This window comes from Sinocyclocheilus grahami, unplaced genomic scaffold (assembly GCF_001515645.1).
Source record: "Sinocyclocheilus grahami isolate Dianchi unplaced genomic scaffold, SAMN03320097.WGS_v1.1 scaffold276.1, whole genome shotgun sequence".
NCBI lineage: Eukaryota > Metazoa > Chordata > Actinopteri > Cypriniformes > Cyprinidae > Sinocyclocheilus > Sinocyclocheilus grahami.
Genome location: NW_015505455.1, coordinates 348,330 through 364,083, shown reverse-complemented (window position 1 = coordinate 364,083; position 15,754 = coordinate 348,330). Strand labels below are relative to the sequence as shown.

Below are 15,754 nucleotides of genomic sequence, written 5' to 3'. Positions count from 1 at the left end.
ATTAAAACTGGCTCTTTAAGGCAACAATTGCAGGTTACGACTTTTTACAATGTAAAAAGTGTAAAAATACACATTTTTAATTTATTGTAATTTATTGTAATTTTCACCAGATCTAGCTATATGCACTGTTTAGTATTTGTTTTCATCATTTCGTCATAATTATATTTATTTCCAACTATTAAACTTATATCCATTCATTTGTTCTCAAGTTTCAGATTTCAAGCTGACTTTATTTTTATCTGTAACGAAATTCAAATCAGTTGAAAAAGTGCAAGGACCTTATTACTGCAAAAACTGAAATAAACATATAAAAAATGTTTCAGATGGCTGTGTGAAGAAATAAAATCGATTTTCATTTAATATGTTTGCTGACAGTGTGCCTTTGTCACCTTGAGTTTGCCAGCGCAACTTTCCTAACAGAAACTGTTGAATATCTCAGAACGTGTACTACAACAGTTCGCATTCAAAAGGACAACTTTGTCCCGCTGTAAAGCTTGCACGGCTGCTCTGCAAAGTGCGCGCACCAACCTCTCAGCCATCTCTGACGCACTTAGTACGACTCGTATAAATGAATTCACTTCGTCACTGGGCGCCAATGATCGCAGCTCGAGCGTGCGGCACTTCCTGAGCCCGGAGCCCGGAGCCCGCCATGCGTCTTCAGAGCAGCGAGGTGACCGGCGCAAGGCACTGCTTCTGAGTGACCGCTCTCACCATGGAGAGTTACAACAACACCACAGAAAGCCAGGACTGGAGCGGGAACGCGACGACAGTTAGCGAAGTTGCTTTGAGTTACCAAATAATCTGCTCGCTTTTCCTGACCGCGTTAATTCTGTTTGCCATATTGGGAAACGCGTGTGTCATCGCTGCCATCACCTTGGAGAGATCGCTTCAGAATGTGGCCAACTATCTCATCGGCTCCCTGGCCGTCACAGACCTCATGGTGTCGGTTCTGGTGCTACCCATGGCAGCCCTGTATCAGATTCTGAACAAATGGACTTTGGGACAGGAGATGTGCGATATATTCATCTCTCTAGACGTGTTGTGCTGCACCTCTTCTATCCTGCATCTGTGCGCAATCGCTTTGGATAGATACTGGGCCATCACTGATCCCATAGACTATGTGAATAAAAGGACCCCCAGACGAGCGGCTATCTTGATCAGCCTCACTTGGCTAATAGGATTTTCCATTTCCATTCCTCCCATGCTGGGTTGGAGGAAACCAGAGGACCGGGCAGATCCCGACGCGTGCACAATCAGCCAAGACCACGGGTACACCATCTACTCAACTTTTGGAGCTTTCTACATCCCCCTCATTCTTATGCTGGTCCTCTACGGGCGGATATTTCGAGCGGCGAGGTTTCGCATTAGGAAAACTGTGAAGAAACCCGAGAAAGGCAAAATCGCGGACAAATGCCTGTCGGTGTCTCCAGCGCTGTTCCCGAGGAAGGCGAACGGCGAGGTGAGCAGAACTTGGAGGCGAAGCGTGGAGCCGCAGCCGGGCTCGTGCGTAAACGGAGCGCTGAAACACCCGGAAGACGGAGAGTCGTTCGAGATTACAGAAGTTCAAACTGTCTCCAGAAACCACTTGAGCCTGCCTAACAACCCTCAGCCGTGCTTCGAAAACAGAAACGAGAAAAACACGGAAGCGAAGCGCAAAGTGGCTCTCGCCAGAGAGCGCAAAACGGTCAAGACTCTGGGAATCATTATGGGCACGTTCATTTTCTGTTGGCTGCCCTTCTTCATCGTGGCGCTTGTTTCGCCTTTCTGTCAAGACTGTTTCATGCCCGAGTGGTTGAGGGCAGTCATTAACTGGCTCGGATACTCCAACTCACTTTTGAACCCCATCATATACGCTTACTTTAACAAAGACTTCCAGAACGCATTTAAGAAGATCTTGAAATGCAAATGTATTAGACAGTGAACGATGCTATTTAACGGATGCTAATATGCAGATATTGATTCCTTTCTGTCAAGACTGTTTCATGCCCGAGTGGTTGAGGGCAGTCATTAACTGGCTCGGATACTCCAACTCACTTTTGAACCCCATCATATACGCTTACTTTAACAAAGACTTCCAGAACGCGTTTAAGAAGATCTTGAAATGCAAATGTATTAGACAGTGAACGATGCTATTTAACGGATGCTAATATGCAGATATTGATCGTTAAAGAACTGCTCTAAAGGCATTCATATGAAGGGACCCAGAGCTGGACAGTGCAGCACAATAAGAGGTAGAGCTCTGTCCTTGTGTGTGAAGTTTATCTGCTTCCACCACAAAACAATGTGCATATACCACTGGATGGATTCAGATTAGACCAGGACTCTCAGACCAGCTGTGCTGGCAATAATAAAGCCCTTAAACAAACAAACAAACAACAACAAAATGATAATAATAATAAATAAATGTTTTATTTTACTGTATATGATGAAAGCCACCTTTCTCCGAGCAGGGAGCTGTTGGTGGGATTGTAAGCACACAGACATGTCAAGATCCAGCAGATCATTTATGTAGAAAAATGTAATGTGAAACCATTTCTCATTTCTATTTATTTTCAGCAGTTTTCTTAAATGACATGGACTGACTGGAAATACCTTGAAATAAAAACATAAATCTAGATCACAAATATGGACTGTATTTGAATCATTGCAGTTGGGGTGCTATGGGGCTCTTTAATGAGGTTGGAAAGAGAAAATTTTTTGAAGGGAAATTAATGTGGTTATCAATATAATCCTCAGATGTACCATTTAAGAAATTAATGAACAAAAATGCTAATTAAATTTAAATACAAGTTAGTATAGCTCAGTATAATGCAAACTTCCTAAAATGATTAATATGTTCTTCTTTTCATTTGGCACGTAAAGAAGCTTTAGGCAAGTCAAAAAGATTTCATTTGCATATGGGCATAACATTCAAATATGTGCACCTAGATAATAAAGCACTATAAAGTGTGTGTTAAATGTCAGTGACAGTATTGAGATGTAGAGAGTACGCAATGATCAGTTGGCCTCAGGCACAGCTAGGCCATTACCTATGGGGCCTTTGTTCCTCTAAAACTGCAGTCGTGCCACGCTGCATTAAAATGTAACTTAGAACCTGTTAACCAGTTCAAGTGATTACAAATGAAAACCCTTCTGTTTTTTTTCCAAAGGTTTTAAAGAGCCTAATAGGAATTGTTCACCCAAAAATAAAAAATTGATGAGAATTTACTCACCCTCAGGCTAGTCACGATGTAGATGAGTTTGTTTTCATCATCAGAACAGATTTGGAAAATGTTTTGCTCTCCAATGGTCCAAACAGCTGATAAAAAAACATCACAATAATCCTCAAGTAATCCACATGACTCCAGTCCATCAATTACCATCCTGTGAATCAAATCAAACGTGAAGCTGTGTGTTTGCAGGAAACAAATGCATCATTTTTGACATTTTTAACTTCAAACCATCGTTTTTGGCTAAAATACGAGTCCTCTGTTCATAATATCTGTCATTTTGTCTGAATAAAGAGAGAGATATGAATAGATCAAGCACCATTTACAAGCCAAAACCGTCTAAAACAGTTCTAAACAAATGTGTTGGTAGATTTTGATGTGAGAGAACAAAAGGTATGGTAAGGAAGTGTTATTATGGATTATGGACTGATATTTTGGCAAGAAGCAATAGTTTAAAGTTAAAACACTTTAATGATAGATTTGTTTATTACAAACATGCAGATTTTTGCTTTACAAAGTGCTAATTGATGGACTAGAGTCCTTTTGTGGTTTATTGTGATGTTTTTATCAGCTGTTTAGACCCTCATTCTGACGGCACCCATTCACTGCAGAGGATCCATTTCTGAGCAAGTGATATAATGCTTCTAATTTTCTCCAAATCGGTTCCAATGAAGAATCAAACTCTTCAACATCTTGGATGACTTCAGGGTGAGTACATTTTCAGCAAATGTTCGTTTTTGGGTGAGTTATCCCTAATAGGCAAATAAAATGACTTCAGCTATCGATACAGACCTCCTCTCATAAAATGAATGACTTATGTCACCCCAAACATCTTTCACATGTGTCTCCAGATGTTTAATTCTTTAAAGCTAGTCCCTATTGCTTATAAACCTCCTCCACTTCCAGTGACATTTTCGATGTGTGATGGGAGAGGCAATGGTGCAGAAATGTTATTCAAATAACATCCTAAGGCTCTGCCCACATTGGCAAAATATAAATGTCAGAAAAGATAAATGGAAAATACTCAGTGTAATGTTTATGATACGAGGATGTTCGGAGGAGCTGACAGCATGGATAGCATGACAATGGATAATGTGAATGAACACAAAGCACTCAATGTAATATCCTCTGTAAGAGTGAAATTTTGCTGACTCATTCCTTTAGCACATAAAGGGCCCATGAACTAATTTGACTAATTTTCACTTGTGACATTTTTTTAAATGTCCCAACGCTTCTGATGACAGTGGTCATGCCCTCGTGTCAAAGTTATAAATGGCCAGCCACTAACTATGGCTTGATTGGAAACTATAGGGGAAAGGCACAATATGTATTCCTCCTCCTTATGCCCTGGATTAAATTGAAATGGACATGAGGGACATTCATAAGGTCATTCTAACCTTGATACAACTATTTGTGAGGCTAAGTGACAAGTGAAAAGAACATTTTGAAGTCATTCTCATCTTCTGTGGAAAGTCTCAGTCTAGAGACAGTCTAGAGCAGGGGTGCCCAAACTCAGTCCTGGAGGGCCGGTGTCCTGCAGAGTTTAGCTCCAACTTGCCTCAACACACCTGCTGGGAAGTTTCTAGTATGCCTAGTAAGACCTTGATTAGCTTCAGGTGTGTTTAATTAGGGTTGGAGCTAAACTCTGCAGGACACCCGCCCTCCAGGACCGAGCTTGGGCACCCCTGGTCTAGAGTCTTTTAATGTGGCTGTTAGTTACTCAGCTGACCTTTGCTTTGGAGTATTAAGAAGAGATTAAGCTGCATGTTTGTCATTTCTTTCGTTCTTTCAAAAAATTTGATATAATGGCAATAACCTATGAATCCCCTGCTGAATAGCATATAGGAAATTATTATAACAAGCTGTATCTGTACGATAAGCTGTGATAAAAAACAAATGCAGTGTTGGATCTCTCGATTGTAGCACTTGACCTTGTTGAGTGTTTGTTTTAAAAGCACATCTAAACTCAACACATTATTCTGGATAATAATAATAATAAATCAGCAGCTCGAATGGATGATTAATTCCTTTACAATTCAGGCCACGTATAGGGTAAAACCTTTTTTTTAGGTTTACTACCATTTAAAAGTTTGGCATTGATAAGATTGTTTAATGTTTTTAAAAGATGACCAGGGCTGTTTTGATGAAAAATACAGTAAAAACTGTAATAATGTGAAATATTATTATATTTTAAAATAACTGTCTTCTATTGTAATATATTTTAAAATGGTATATTTTACTGACTTTATTTGGAAAAACGACTCTGTTATTGACTTCTTGCATTACTGACAAACTATACACAACCAGTACTGTATAAAGCGCTATACAGATAGAGGTGACTTGACTTGACTTGACTTTAAAATGTGTGATGGCGAAGTCTTCAGTGTCTCATGATCATTACTCAGAAATTATTCTAATATGCTGATTTGGTGCTCAAGAAACATTTTTTATCATCATCATCAGTGTTGAAAATAATTGTGCTGCTTAATATTTTTTGTGGAAACCGTGATAATGCTTTTCAAGGACTTTTTTTATTAATAAAAAAGTTCAAAAGCACAGCATTCATGAAACAATTCATTTGGAGTTGCTGTTTTTTACTGTCACTTTTTATCAACTTAATGTTTCCTTGCTGAATTAAACTATTAAACTTTTTCAATAATAATAATCTTACTTACCCCAAACATTTGAACAGTAGTGTATCTATCAAAAATCTTATGATAAATACTATAAAACACACACAAAAATATAACACGATATAAATACATAATTAAATACATACAAATATAAGACAATAAATTGAACAAATATACAATGTATTGATCTCTCCCATGGCACTTTCAGTGTTGCATTATGGTATTTCAGTGAGCTAATTTAAGAGGTAAATTTACAAAAGGGATGAGGACAAACTCCTTTTAAGGCTGTTGAAGTGAAAGGGCCTAATATAAAGATGAGGACACACTAATGCATGTTTAGAGAGTCATTATCTCAGTCACTTCAGCTCCTGTTTCAGTGTTGCTTTTGGAGAGGGTCAAACCAAAGAGCTTTATGGAATCAAAAGTCCTCCTCTGGGATCATGACACCATTTATTCAAAAAGAAACAGAATGCAAGCTAGTTCATTAAATAGCCAGATATTTCTGTTCTGCACTATATATATATATATATATATATATATATATATATAGTTTGTTTTATATTCTCACAACAATGTTGTATTTAATGCATGGCATTAGATTGTTTGATTTAAGCCTATAGATACAGCAGAAAAGGAGAAGAGCGGAGAAAAAAAAGCACAGAAGCGAGTGAGTAATGTGGTTTGACGGAATCTAAAAGACATTTTACATTTAGTAAAATGTAAATTTTCCTTATTGCTCTCTCTTTCTCTTATTCATGGTGCTTCAGCTGAAATGAATTGAGCATGAACACAATGAAAAATCAGCAATAGCAAAAAATAGCAATTTTACGTCATCTTTGCATTTCTGTAAACTAGCCAAGGGGCACAACAATGTCATTTTGTGGTCATGAGTCACCTCTTCAGCTACAGTCATAACACACAAACGTCACTGAAGTCACGTTTCTGATTCCCTCTGACTGACTCCGGGGCCACAGAGCTCTTGTTTACTTCAGAGCATGATGCCGTAAACTCTTCTTATCTTAAACGAATGTTTGTACCAGAACAGCTGACATGTAATTCAGATTTTAACAATGTTTGAATACAGACTTTTTAATAAAATGTGAGACATGTAATTAAGTTTTAACAATGTTTAAATACAGACTTTTTAATAAAATGTGAGACATGTAATTAAGTTTTAACAATGTTTAAATACAGACTTTTTAATAAAATGTGAGACAGGTTTTCTTCACTGCTCTCTGTCTTCATGGTGTTGGGCTTCACGTGGACTGAGTTGCACAATTTCGATTGCTCTACTATTGGCTCCATTAAATGAATAATTCCATTAGCTTTCTTTCACACATTTGACCAATCCATTTAAGATTCAGATGAAGGTCTCGCTGCTCTTGGCCTGTAGCACATTCCATCCAACTTTCCCTAAATGCCAGTGATTTGCTCAGATAAAGTGCATCTGAACATTAAAAGATGGAGAATGTGGTGCACAGAGAAGGCATAGCTGAAGAATAATCAAAGCATGGCCTCACTATACATACATTTTATGTCACATTAATCAAAATACTTTGTAATTGCATTACATTTTGTCAAGATCAAAAACTTGTTATTAGTGAGTCAGGTACATGTTTTAAATATGTAACATTTAACAATGCATTAATCAATAAAACGTATAAAATAATTGATAAAATATAAATAAAATAATATAAAAATAATTATAAAAGGATTGTAACCTATAAATAATATAAGCTATAAAAATATACAAATCTTTAAATCGTTATAATAAAAAAACTTTTATATAAAAACTTTTATATTAAAAATCATTCATCATTCATAAATGTTTGACAAATAATACAAAATTAATTCTATTTTATAAATTAGATTTAAAAGATAATTTAAAATAAATTAAAACAATTTATAAAATATACTTAGGAAAAATTATAATTTATAAAATAATTGATAAACATGCTCCATGAATGTTAAATAGACAAACTGCTGTCAGGCTTGGATTTACATAATATTTTATTTCTTACATTTATTTTCTATTTCACTTCTAGAGGTGTGTTCTCTTTTATTACCTAAAGCGGCAGTTTGTACGTTTTGCCTCATTGTCGCCATCTCTGTTTGAAAACCTGCAATTGCAGCTGTTTGCGGAATTATCTTCCTTGCGTGGGTTGTGCTTCGGCCCGGCTCCAGCGCGGATTAATCTAATGTTTTGAGGAGTATGTGTGGCAGGCTTGCCCTGTCATAAATGGCACCCTAAACTCTCGTGGTCTTCCTCTGAGTCCATACTTTCGTGACGTAATGCCGCTTTGACTGTCGGATAGAAGTCTGCTGCGGAGCTCGCCCCAGTGCAGGCTCAGCAGAAGTGCGGTTCGAGGGGGCATAACGGCCGCAAAGGGGGCGCTCGTGAGCACCCTTCTGAATGCTAAAATGACGAATGGGACACCCTACGGTCTCATGGACTTAACGAACACGCGCACGCGACGGCCATTGTAAGTCCGTAAGACCGCAAGTGCACATGAAGTGTTCCATTTGGGACAGGGCCTCAGTCACCGCACCGGTGTGGATATTCACTGTACTTCAGAATCACAGATTCTAGGAATCTTGGTGTGATTCTGGAAACACACCTTAGTTTCAGTAGCATGTCAAAGCAGTAACTAAATCAGCATACAATCATCTCAAAAACATTGTATGATGTTTTGTTTCCAGTCAAGACTTGGAGAAACTTGTTCATGCCTTTATCACCAGCAGGTGGACTATTGTAATGGTCTCCTCACCGGTCTTCCCAAGAAGACCATTAGACAGCTGCAGCTCATCCAGAACGCTGCTGCCAGAATTCTGACTAGAACCAGAAAATCTGAGCATATCACACCAGTCCTCAGGTCCTTACACTGGCTTCCAGTTATATTTAGGATTGATTTTAAAGTACTTTTACTCGTTTATAAATCACTCAATGGCCTAGGACCTAAATACATTGCAGAAATGTTCACTGAATATAAACCTAACAGACCACTCAGATCATTAGTCAGTTAGAAATACCAAGGGTTCACACAAAACAAGAGTCCGCTTTTAGTTATTATGCCACCCGCAGTTGGAATCAGCTTCCAGAAGAGATCAGATGTGCTAAAACATTAGTCACATTTAAATGCAGACTCAAAACTCATCTGTTTAGCTGTGCATTTATTGAATGAGCAAATACAGACTTTTTAATAAAATGTGAGACATGTAATTAAGTTTTAACAATGTTTAAATACAGACTTTTTAATAAAATGTGAGACAGGTTTTCTTCACTGCTCTCTGTCTTCATGGTGTTGGGCTTCACGTGGACTGAGTTGCACAATTTCGATTGCTCTACTATTGGCTCCATTAAATGAATAATTCCATTAGCTTTCTTTCACACATTTGACCAATCCATTTAAGATTCAGATGAAGGTCTCGCTGCTCTTGGCCTGTAGCACATTCCATCCAACTTTCCCTAAATGCCAGTGATTTGCTCAGATAAAGTGCATCTGAACATTAAAAGATGGAGAATGTGGTGCACAGAGAAGGCATAGCTGAAGAATAATCAAAGCATGGCCTCACTATACATACATTTTATGTCACATTAATCAAAATACTTTGTAATTGCATTACATTTTGTCAAGATCAAAAACTTGTTATTAGTGAGTCAGGTACATGTTTTAAATATGTAACATTTAACAATGCATTAATCAATAAAACGTATAAAATAATTGATAAAATATAAATAAAATAATATAAAAATAATTATAAAAGGATTGTAACCTATAAATAATATAAGCTATAAAAATATACAAATCTTTAAATCGTTATAATAAAAAAACTTTTATATAAAAACTTTTATATTAAAAATCATTCATCATTCATAAATGTTTGACAAATAATACAAAATTAATTCTATTTTATAAATTAGATTTAAAAGATAATTTAAAATAAATTAAAACAATTTATAAAATATACTTAGGAAAAATTATAATTTATAAAATAATTGATAAACATGCTCCATGAATGTTAAATAGACAAACTGCTGTCAGGCTTGGATTTACATAATATTTTATTTCTTACATTTATTTTCTATTTCACTTCTAGAGGTGTGTTCTCTTTTATTACCTAAAGCGGCAGTTTGTACGTTTTGCCTCATTGTCGCCATCTCTGTTTGAAAACCTGCAATTGCAGCTGTTTGCGGAATTATCTTCCTTGCGTGGGTTGTGCTTCGGCCCGGCTCCAGCGCGGATTAATCTAATGTTTTGAGGAGTATGTGTGGCAGGCTTGCCCTGTCATAAATGGCACCCTAAACTCTCGTGGTCTTCCTCTGAGTCCATACTTTCGTGACGTAATGCCGCTTTGACTGTCGGATAGAAGTCTGCTGCGGAGCTCGCCCCAGTGCAGGCTCAGCAGAAGTGCGGTTCGAGGGGGCATAACGGCCGCAAAGGGGGCGCTCGTGAGCACCCTTCTGAATGCTAAAATGACGAATGGGACACCCTACGGTCTCATGGACTTAACGAACACGCGCACGCGACGGCCATTGTAAGTCCGTAAGACCGCAAGTGCACATGAAGTGTTCCATTTGGGACAGGGCCTCAGTCACCGCACCGGTGTGGATATTCACTGTACTTCAGAATCACAGATTCTAGGAATCTTGGTGTGATTCTGGAAACACACCTTAGTTTCAGTAGCATGTCAAAGCAGTAACTAAATCAGCATACAATCATCTCAAAAACATTGTATGATGTTTTGTTTCCAGTCAAGACTTGGAGAAACTTGTTCATGCCTTTATCACCAGCAGGTGGACTATTGTAATGGTCTCCTCACCGGTCTTCCCAAGAAGACCATTAGACAGCTGCAGCTCATCCAGAACGCTGTCTCATGCACACCCCTTCAAGTAAAGTGTAACCCTTAGTTTCAGTAGTTATGTCAAAGCAGTAACTAAATCAGCATACAATCATCTCAAAAACATTGTATGATGTTTTGTTTCCAGTCAAGACTTGGAGAAACTTGTTCATGCCTTTATCACCAGCAGGTGGACTATTGTAATGGTCTCCTCACCGGTCTTCCCAAGAAGACCATTAGACAGCTGCAGCTCATCCAGAACGCTGCTGCCAGAATTCTGACTAGAACCAGAAAATCTGAGCATATCACACCAGTCCTCAGGTCCTTACACTGGCTTCCAGTTATATTTAGGATTGATTTTAAAGTACTTTTACTCGTTTATAAATCACTCAATGGCCTAGGACCTAAATACATTGCAGAAATGTTCACTGAATATAAACCTAACAGACCACTCAGATCATTAGTCAGTTAGAAATACCAAGGGTTCACACAAAACAAGAGTCCGCTTTTAGTTATTATGCCACCCGCAGTTGGAATCAGCTTCCAGAAGAGATCAGATGTGCTAAAACATTAGTCACATTTAAATGCAGACTCAAAACTCATCTGTTTAGCTGTGCATTTATTGAATGAGCACTGTGCGATGTCCGAACTGATTGCACTATATTTTATGTATAATCATTTTCTATTCTTAACGGTTTTAAATTCATTTTAAACCTCTTACATTTATTTGTAAATAATTTTCAAAGTTCTTAAATTCCTTGTTTTATTGTTGTGATAATTTTTTTTATTATTATTTTATTTTATGTAAAGTACTTTGAATTACCATTGCGTATGAAATGTGCTATATAAATAAACTTGCCTTGCCTAAATTAGCTCATATTTTCACGGTACGCTGTTGGAAGGAGTACGAGGGAAACGAGGAGTACAATCTTGAGTACAATCAAAAGTCTTTAATCCAAGGAACACGGTAAATTCACACAAAGGGCACTGGAGCAAACACACGTACACAACGAGTAGACCCGACAGAGACAGACTGCACAGACTGGGACTTAAATACAGGAGATGATTGGGGAAACACAGGTGCATGGGATGACTAATCAAAATAATTAACAAAACGAGGACAGGAACATGACCAAATAAGGGAACAAAAACAGGGGCAAAACATGACACAGACAGTCCATGATCCTGACACATATCACATCAAACTGTGCAAATTATTGTTATTGTTATACTTTATTCTCAAATTGTTAATGTTAACAACATCAGCATTACATGACTATGTGAATATAGTGTGTATAAGCGAGTAGATTAAAATCTATGTACAGTCTAATCTCTAATTGTCATACCACTCGAATTTCATATTACGGTAAGAAATTCTTTTAACCCAAAAAGCTAATTATGCTTCCTTCGAACTGGTTGTCTTTAAAATACCAATCTTCTGTAATCCCAGGCTATCTGTAATCAGAAGCACATTTATAACTGAAATATAATTGAATTTCATTCACATGTGTTTCATAAACACATAATCCTTTCTGGATTACAATCCGCCATCAAAATGATACATTTCCTTATTCTAGCTGCTGTGAGAAAAGGCTATAAACAATCAGCCACCTGCAGGATCCTCAAATGCGATAGATAGCCTAGCCTAGCAACTTCTTTATGTTTACAGACGTGATGTAATGACACAGCGGCATGCTCGAATTTCCCGCGAAAATCTACCCTCAAATTAGAAAACATTATTATAAGATAACCGTTGTGAAACAGGCTAAAGTAAGGTGATAGTTTTGAACACTGGCTGGTTGTGCACTTGCTCAAATATTGATTTCAGATCATTTTTAACCAAAAAGTTACGGACTGCAGCTTTAAATTCATAAAAATAATTATAAAGTGTAATTCTCAGAGTCTACTGAAAAGGAATATCACAACTTCCTGTATCATGTTGACTTTTATAGACAGTGGATCGCCTTTAATGACATGCTAATCTATGTAAATTGTCCACATGAAGGTTACAATACTAAAATTTAATTCAGCCATGTAGCACAAAGAGCTGTTCTCCAGCCACTGCCATCAGATCAGCATTGAGAATGCAAGAATTATTGCACTTTATTAGACCGGACACCTTGTGGTGCTCAGAAATGTCTGTGGCTTAAGCGGTGTCCTTTCCATGGTGCTGGTCACCATGGAGATGCTCTAAAGCTGAACCTCCGCAGTTCTAAGGGAGCAATTACCTGATGACATCAAAGCCCTTCAGCAGCACAATAGAAGCATGCAGGACAGACAGGCTTCAAACAAATTAGTCTGAAGATTCTCCTCATTTGCATTACATTTCCACTCCATGTCCACAGAGCAGAGAGCAACAGCAGGATGCAAATCAAATGTTAAGAGTAAACAATGTTTGATGTACTGGGAAGTACATTTATGCTTGTGGAGAATGAAGGAAATTGAAGGAAACATTATTGAAGCATTCCGAGAAAGCTGACAATGTAGTACAGTTGTTAACACTGAAAAGTTTCTTTGCAAGGGTACAACGAGTACCAGTAGTTCCTTACAGTGACACAGAGATAGCAAGATCTAGTGCGGGTTATTTTTGACATGTCAAGCTAACCTAACTGGCAGTTAATAACTAGCTAACTGTTACAAACACTAGCATGTCAAACTTTTTTTTTTGACATGCAACATGAAATTAAGAAACTGGCCGGAAGGGAACAGCATTGCTCATCTCATCAGTGATCACTCACTGAAATTTGTCAACTTTACCTACCACAACCCGTTCTCACGCACAAATCCCATTTTTCGTCACAGCAATAACCCCTAAAACGCCAAGACGAGAGAAAAAGAGAGCGAGCAATATGACGCTGTCTGTTGCCGTATATGCAAGGAAACAAATCAGCTAAATATTTCACCTGTTGCAAAGAACACATATCATTTTCAAACAAAATAATGCAACATTTTCATTGCTAATAAAAAAAGATGCTTTTGGAAATTTTGAGAAACCTTTGCTGCTGCATGCGAATAAGTATTTTATTTTTATACATCTAGCACCTAGCAGCAGTAATATTTTGCAGATATATATATATATATATATATATATATATATATATTTAAAATAAATATGTAAACTACAATAAAAGAAAATTCAGCTTTACCATAACAGGAATAAATTACATTTTAAAATATATTCAAATAGAAAACAGCTATTTTAAATTGTAATAATATTTCATAATATTACTTTTTCTATCGAATAAATGCAGCCTTGGTGAGTAAAAGACTGAAAATCATATGTGTGGTAATATCTTGGGTTAAGTTTGAGTTACTGGAACTGGAGTTCAGTTCTGAACAGGGATCGGCCGGTAATTGAGTCACTGAGATCACAGTCTTCAACACAATTGTGTCTTTGGGGCACTTAACACCACATTGCTCCAGTGGGACCGGTCCTTGCAATTAGTGTACAAAAAGTCACTTTGAATCCAAATGGTCTGTCTAATAAAATATGAGCTACTTCAAAGTACATCATTTTTTATTACGCAGTGCTAATTATCAACTTGTGTAAGGTGAAAACTTCGTTCGGGGTAAGCTTGTGTATAAGTCACATTTCCAGTGAGCAATGTTTTGTAAAGTGAATCAATATATCGTGTTGTCCTCATTAAGGAGAGATTGAAACATGTGCAGAAGTCATTCATAAAACATGAAAGGGTGAGAGATTCTATTGATCTCTTGGTCAAATTCATTGCTTTTAATATGACACTTTACAAGTCTTACAAGTTACAAGTTCACCCAAAAAACGAAAATCATTTACTCACCCTCATGTCATTCCACACCTGTCTGGGTCTTCTGCCAAATATTGATAGACAAAATTTTTTTAAATAATTTTCATTCAATTAGCCACTATGTTTGGCATAACTCAATTACTAATCTGCTAATTGGTTTCTCAAACTCAATGAGAGGTCCGTGGTTTTAGATTCATTCCTGTACAGGAATGGTACTCCTAAAAATGAGAATTTACTGAAAATGTACTCACCCTCAGGCTATCCGAGATGTAGAACAGAGGAAATTTAGCACTGCATCACTTGTTCACCAATGGATCCTCTGCAGTGAATGGGTGCCGTCAGAATGAGTGTTTAAACAGCTGATAAAAACATCACAATAATCCACACGACTCCATTTCATTAATTAACATCTTGTGAAGTGAAAAGCTGCATGTTTATAATAAACAAATCCAAAATTAAGACATTTAACTTTGACTGTCACTTCTAGTAAAAATATGACTCCATAATTCATAACAACACTTCCTGCAATGGAAAAGTCCATCCACTGTTTTCCTCACTATTTCATCCACTGTTGTCCTCCCACATTTAAATCCACTAACCTATTTGTTTAAAACTATTTTGGATTGTTTTTGCTTCTAAACAGTACTTGGTTTGTGCATATTTCTCTCCTGATTCAGAAGAGCCAACGGTTTTTTGTTTTACTGGAGAAAGCAATATTATTGACAGAGGATTTGTATTTTAGCCGGAAACAACCGTTTGAAGTTAAGAAGTGAAGGAAATGATGGATTAATGATGAATTTGTTGATTACACATGCAGCTTGTTGGATTGCTTACATTATTTGTGGATTATTGTGAAGTTTTTATAAGCTGTTTGGACTCTCATTCTGACGGCACCCATTCACTGCAGAGGATCCATTGGAGAGCAAGTGATGTTAAATTTCTCCAAATCAGTTGTGATGAAGAAACAAACTCTTCTACATCTTTGATTGCCTGAGTAAATTGCATGAGTAAAATTTCACCAAATATTTTGTGTAATCTATTCCCTTAACGTTTTAATGCCCTAGCTGTAGCTGTAACACACACAAACACACACACACATACTTGTTACTACAAAGAGCAAGATCACACAGCTCTCTGTGACGCTCCACATTCATCCCCTACTGTGACCTGCTCGAGTCAGTTAGTAAAGCAACAACACACCTTAATCCTCCTGTATCCGTCCCTGCATTTACACAAAGAGTGATAATTAACTCTGCTTCACAATGCAAATTCCTCTGCTATAATCTTGTTGTTGTCAGTGGATGTT

At 37.3% G+C, this 15,754-nt stretch overlaps 1 protein-coding gene across 1 annotated transcript; it reads left to right on the top strand.

Moving 5' to 3' along the window:
- Positions 1–613: 613 nt before the first annotated feature.
- LOC107599990 (5-hydroxytryptamine receptor 1A-alpha-like) lies at positions 614–1,955 on the top strand. The gene has a single exon (XM_016291750.1). The coding sequence runs from the start codon at positions 713–715 to the stop codon at positions 1,919–1,921; it is 1,209 nt and encodes a 402-aa protein (XP_016147236.1). The 5' UTR covers positions 614–712; the 3' UTR covers positions 1,922–1,955.
- The last annotated feature ends 13,799 nt before the right edge of the window (positions 1,956–15,754 follow it).

Excerpts from the sequence above, each read along its gene's own strand:
- LOC107599990 (XM_016291750.1), top strand. The coding sequence starts at position 713 with ATGGAGAGTTACAACAACACCACAGAAAGCCAGGACTGGAGCGGGAAC.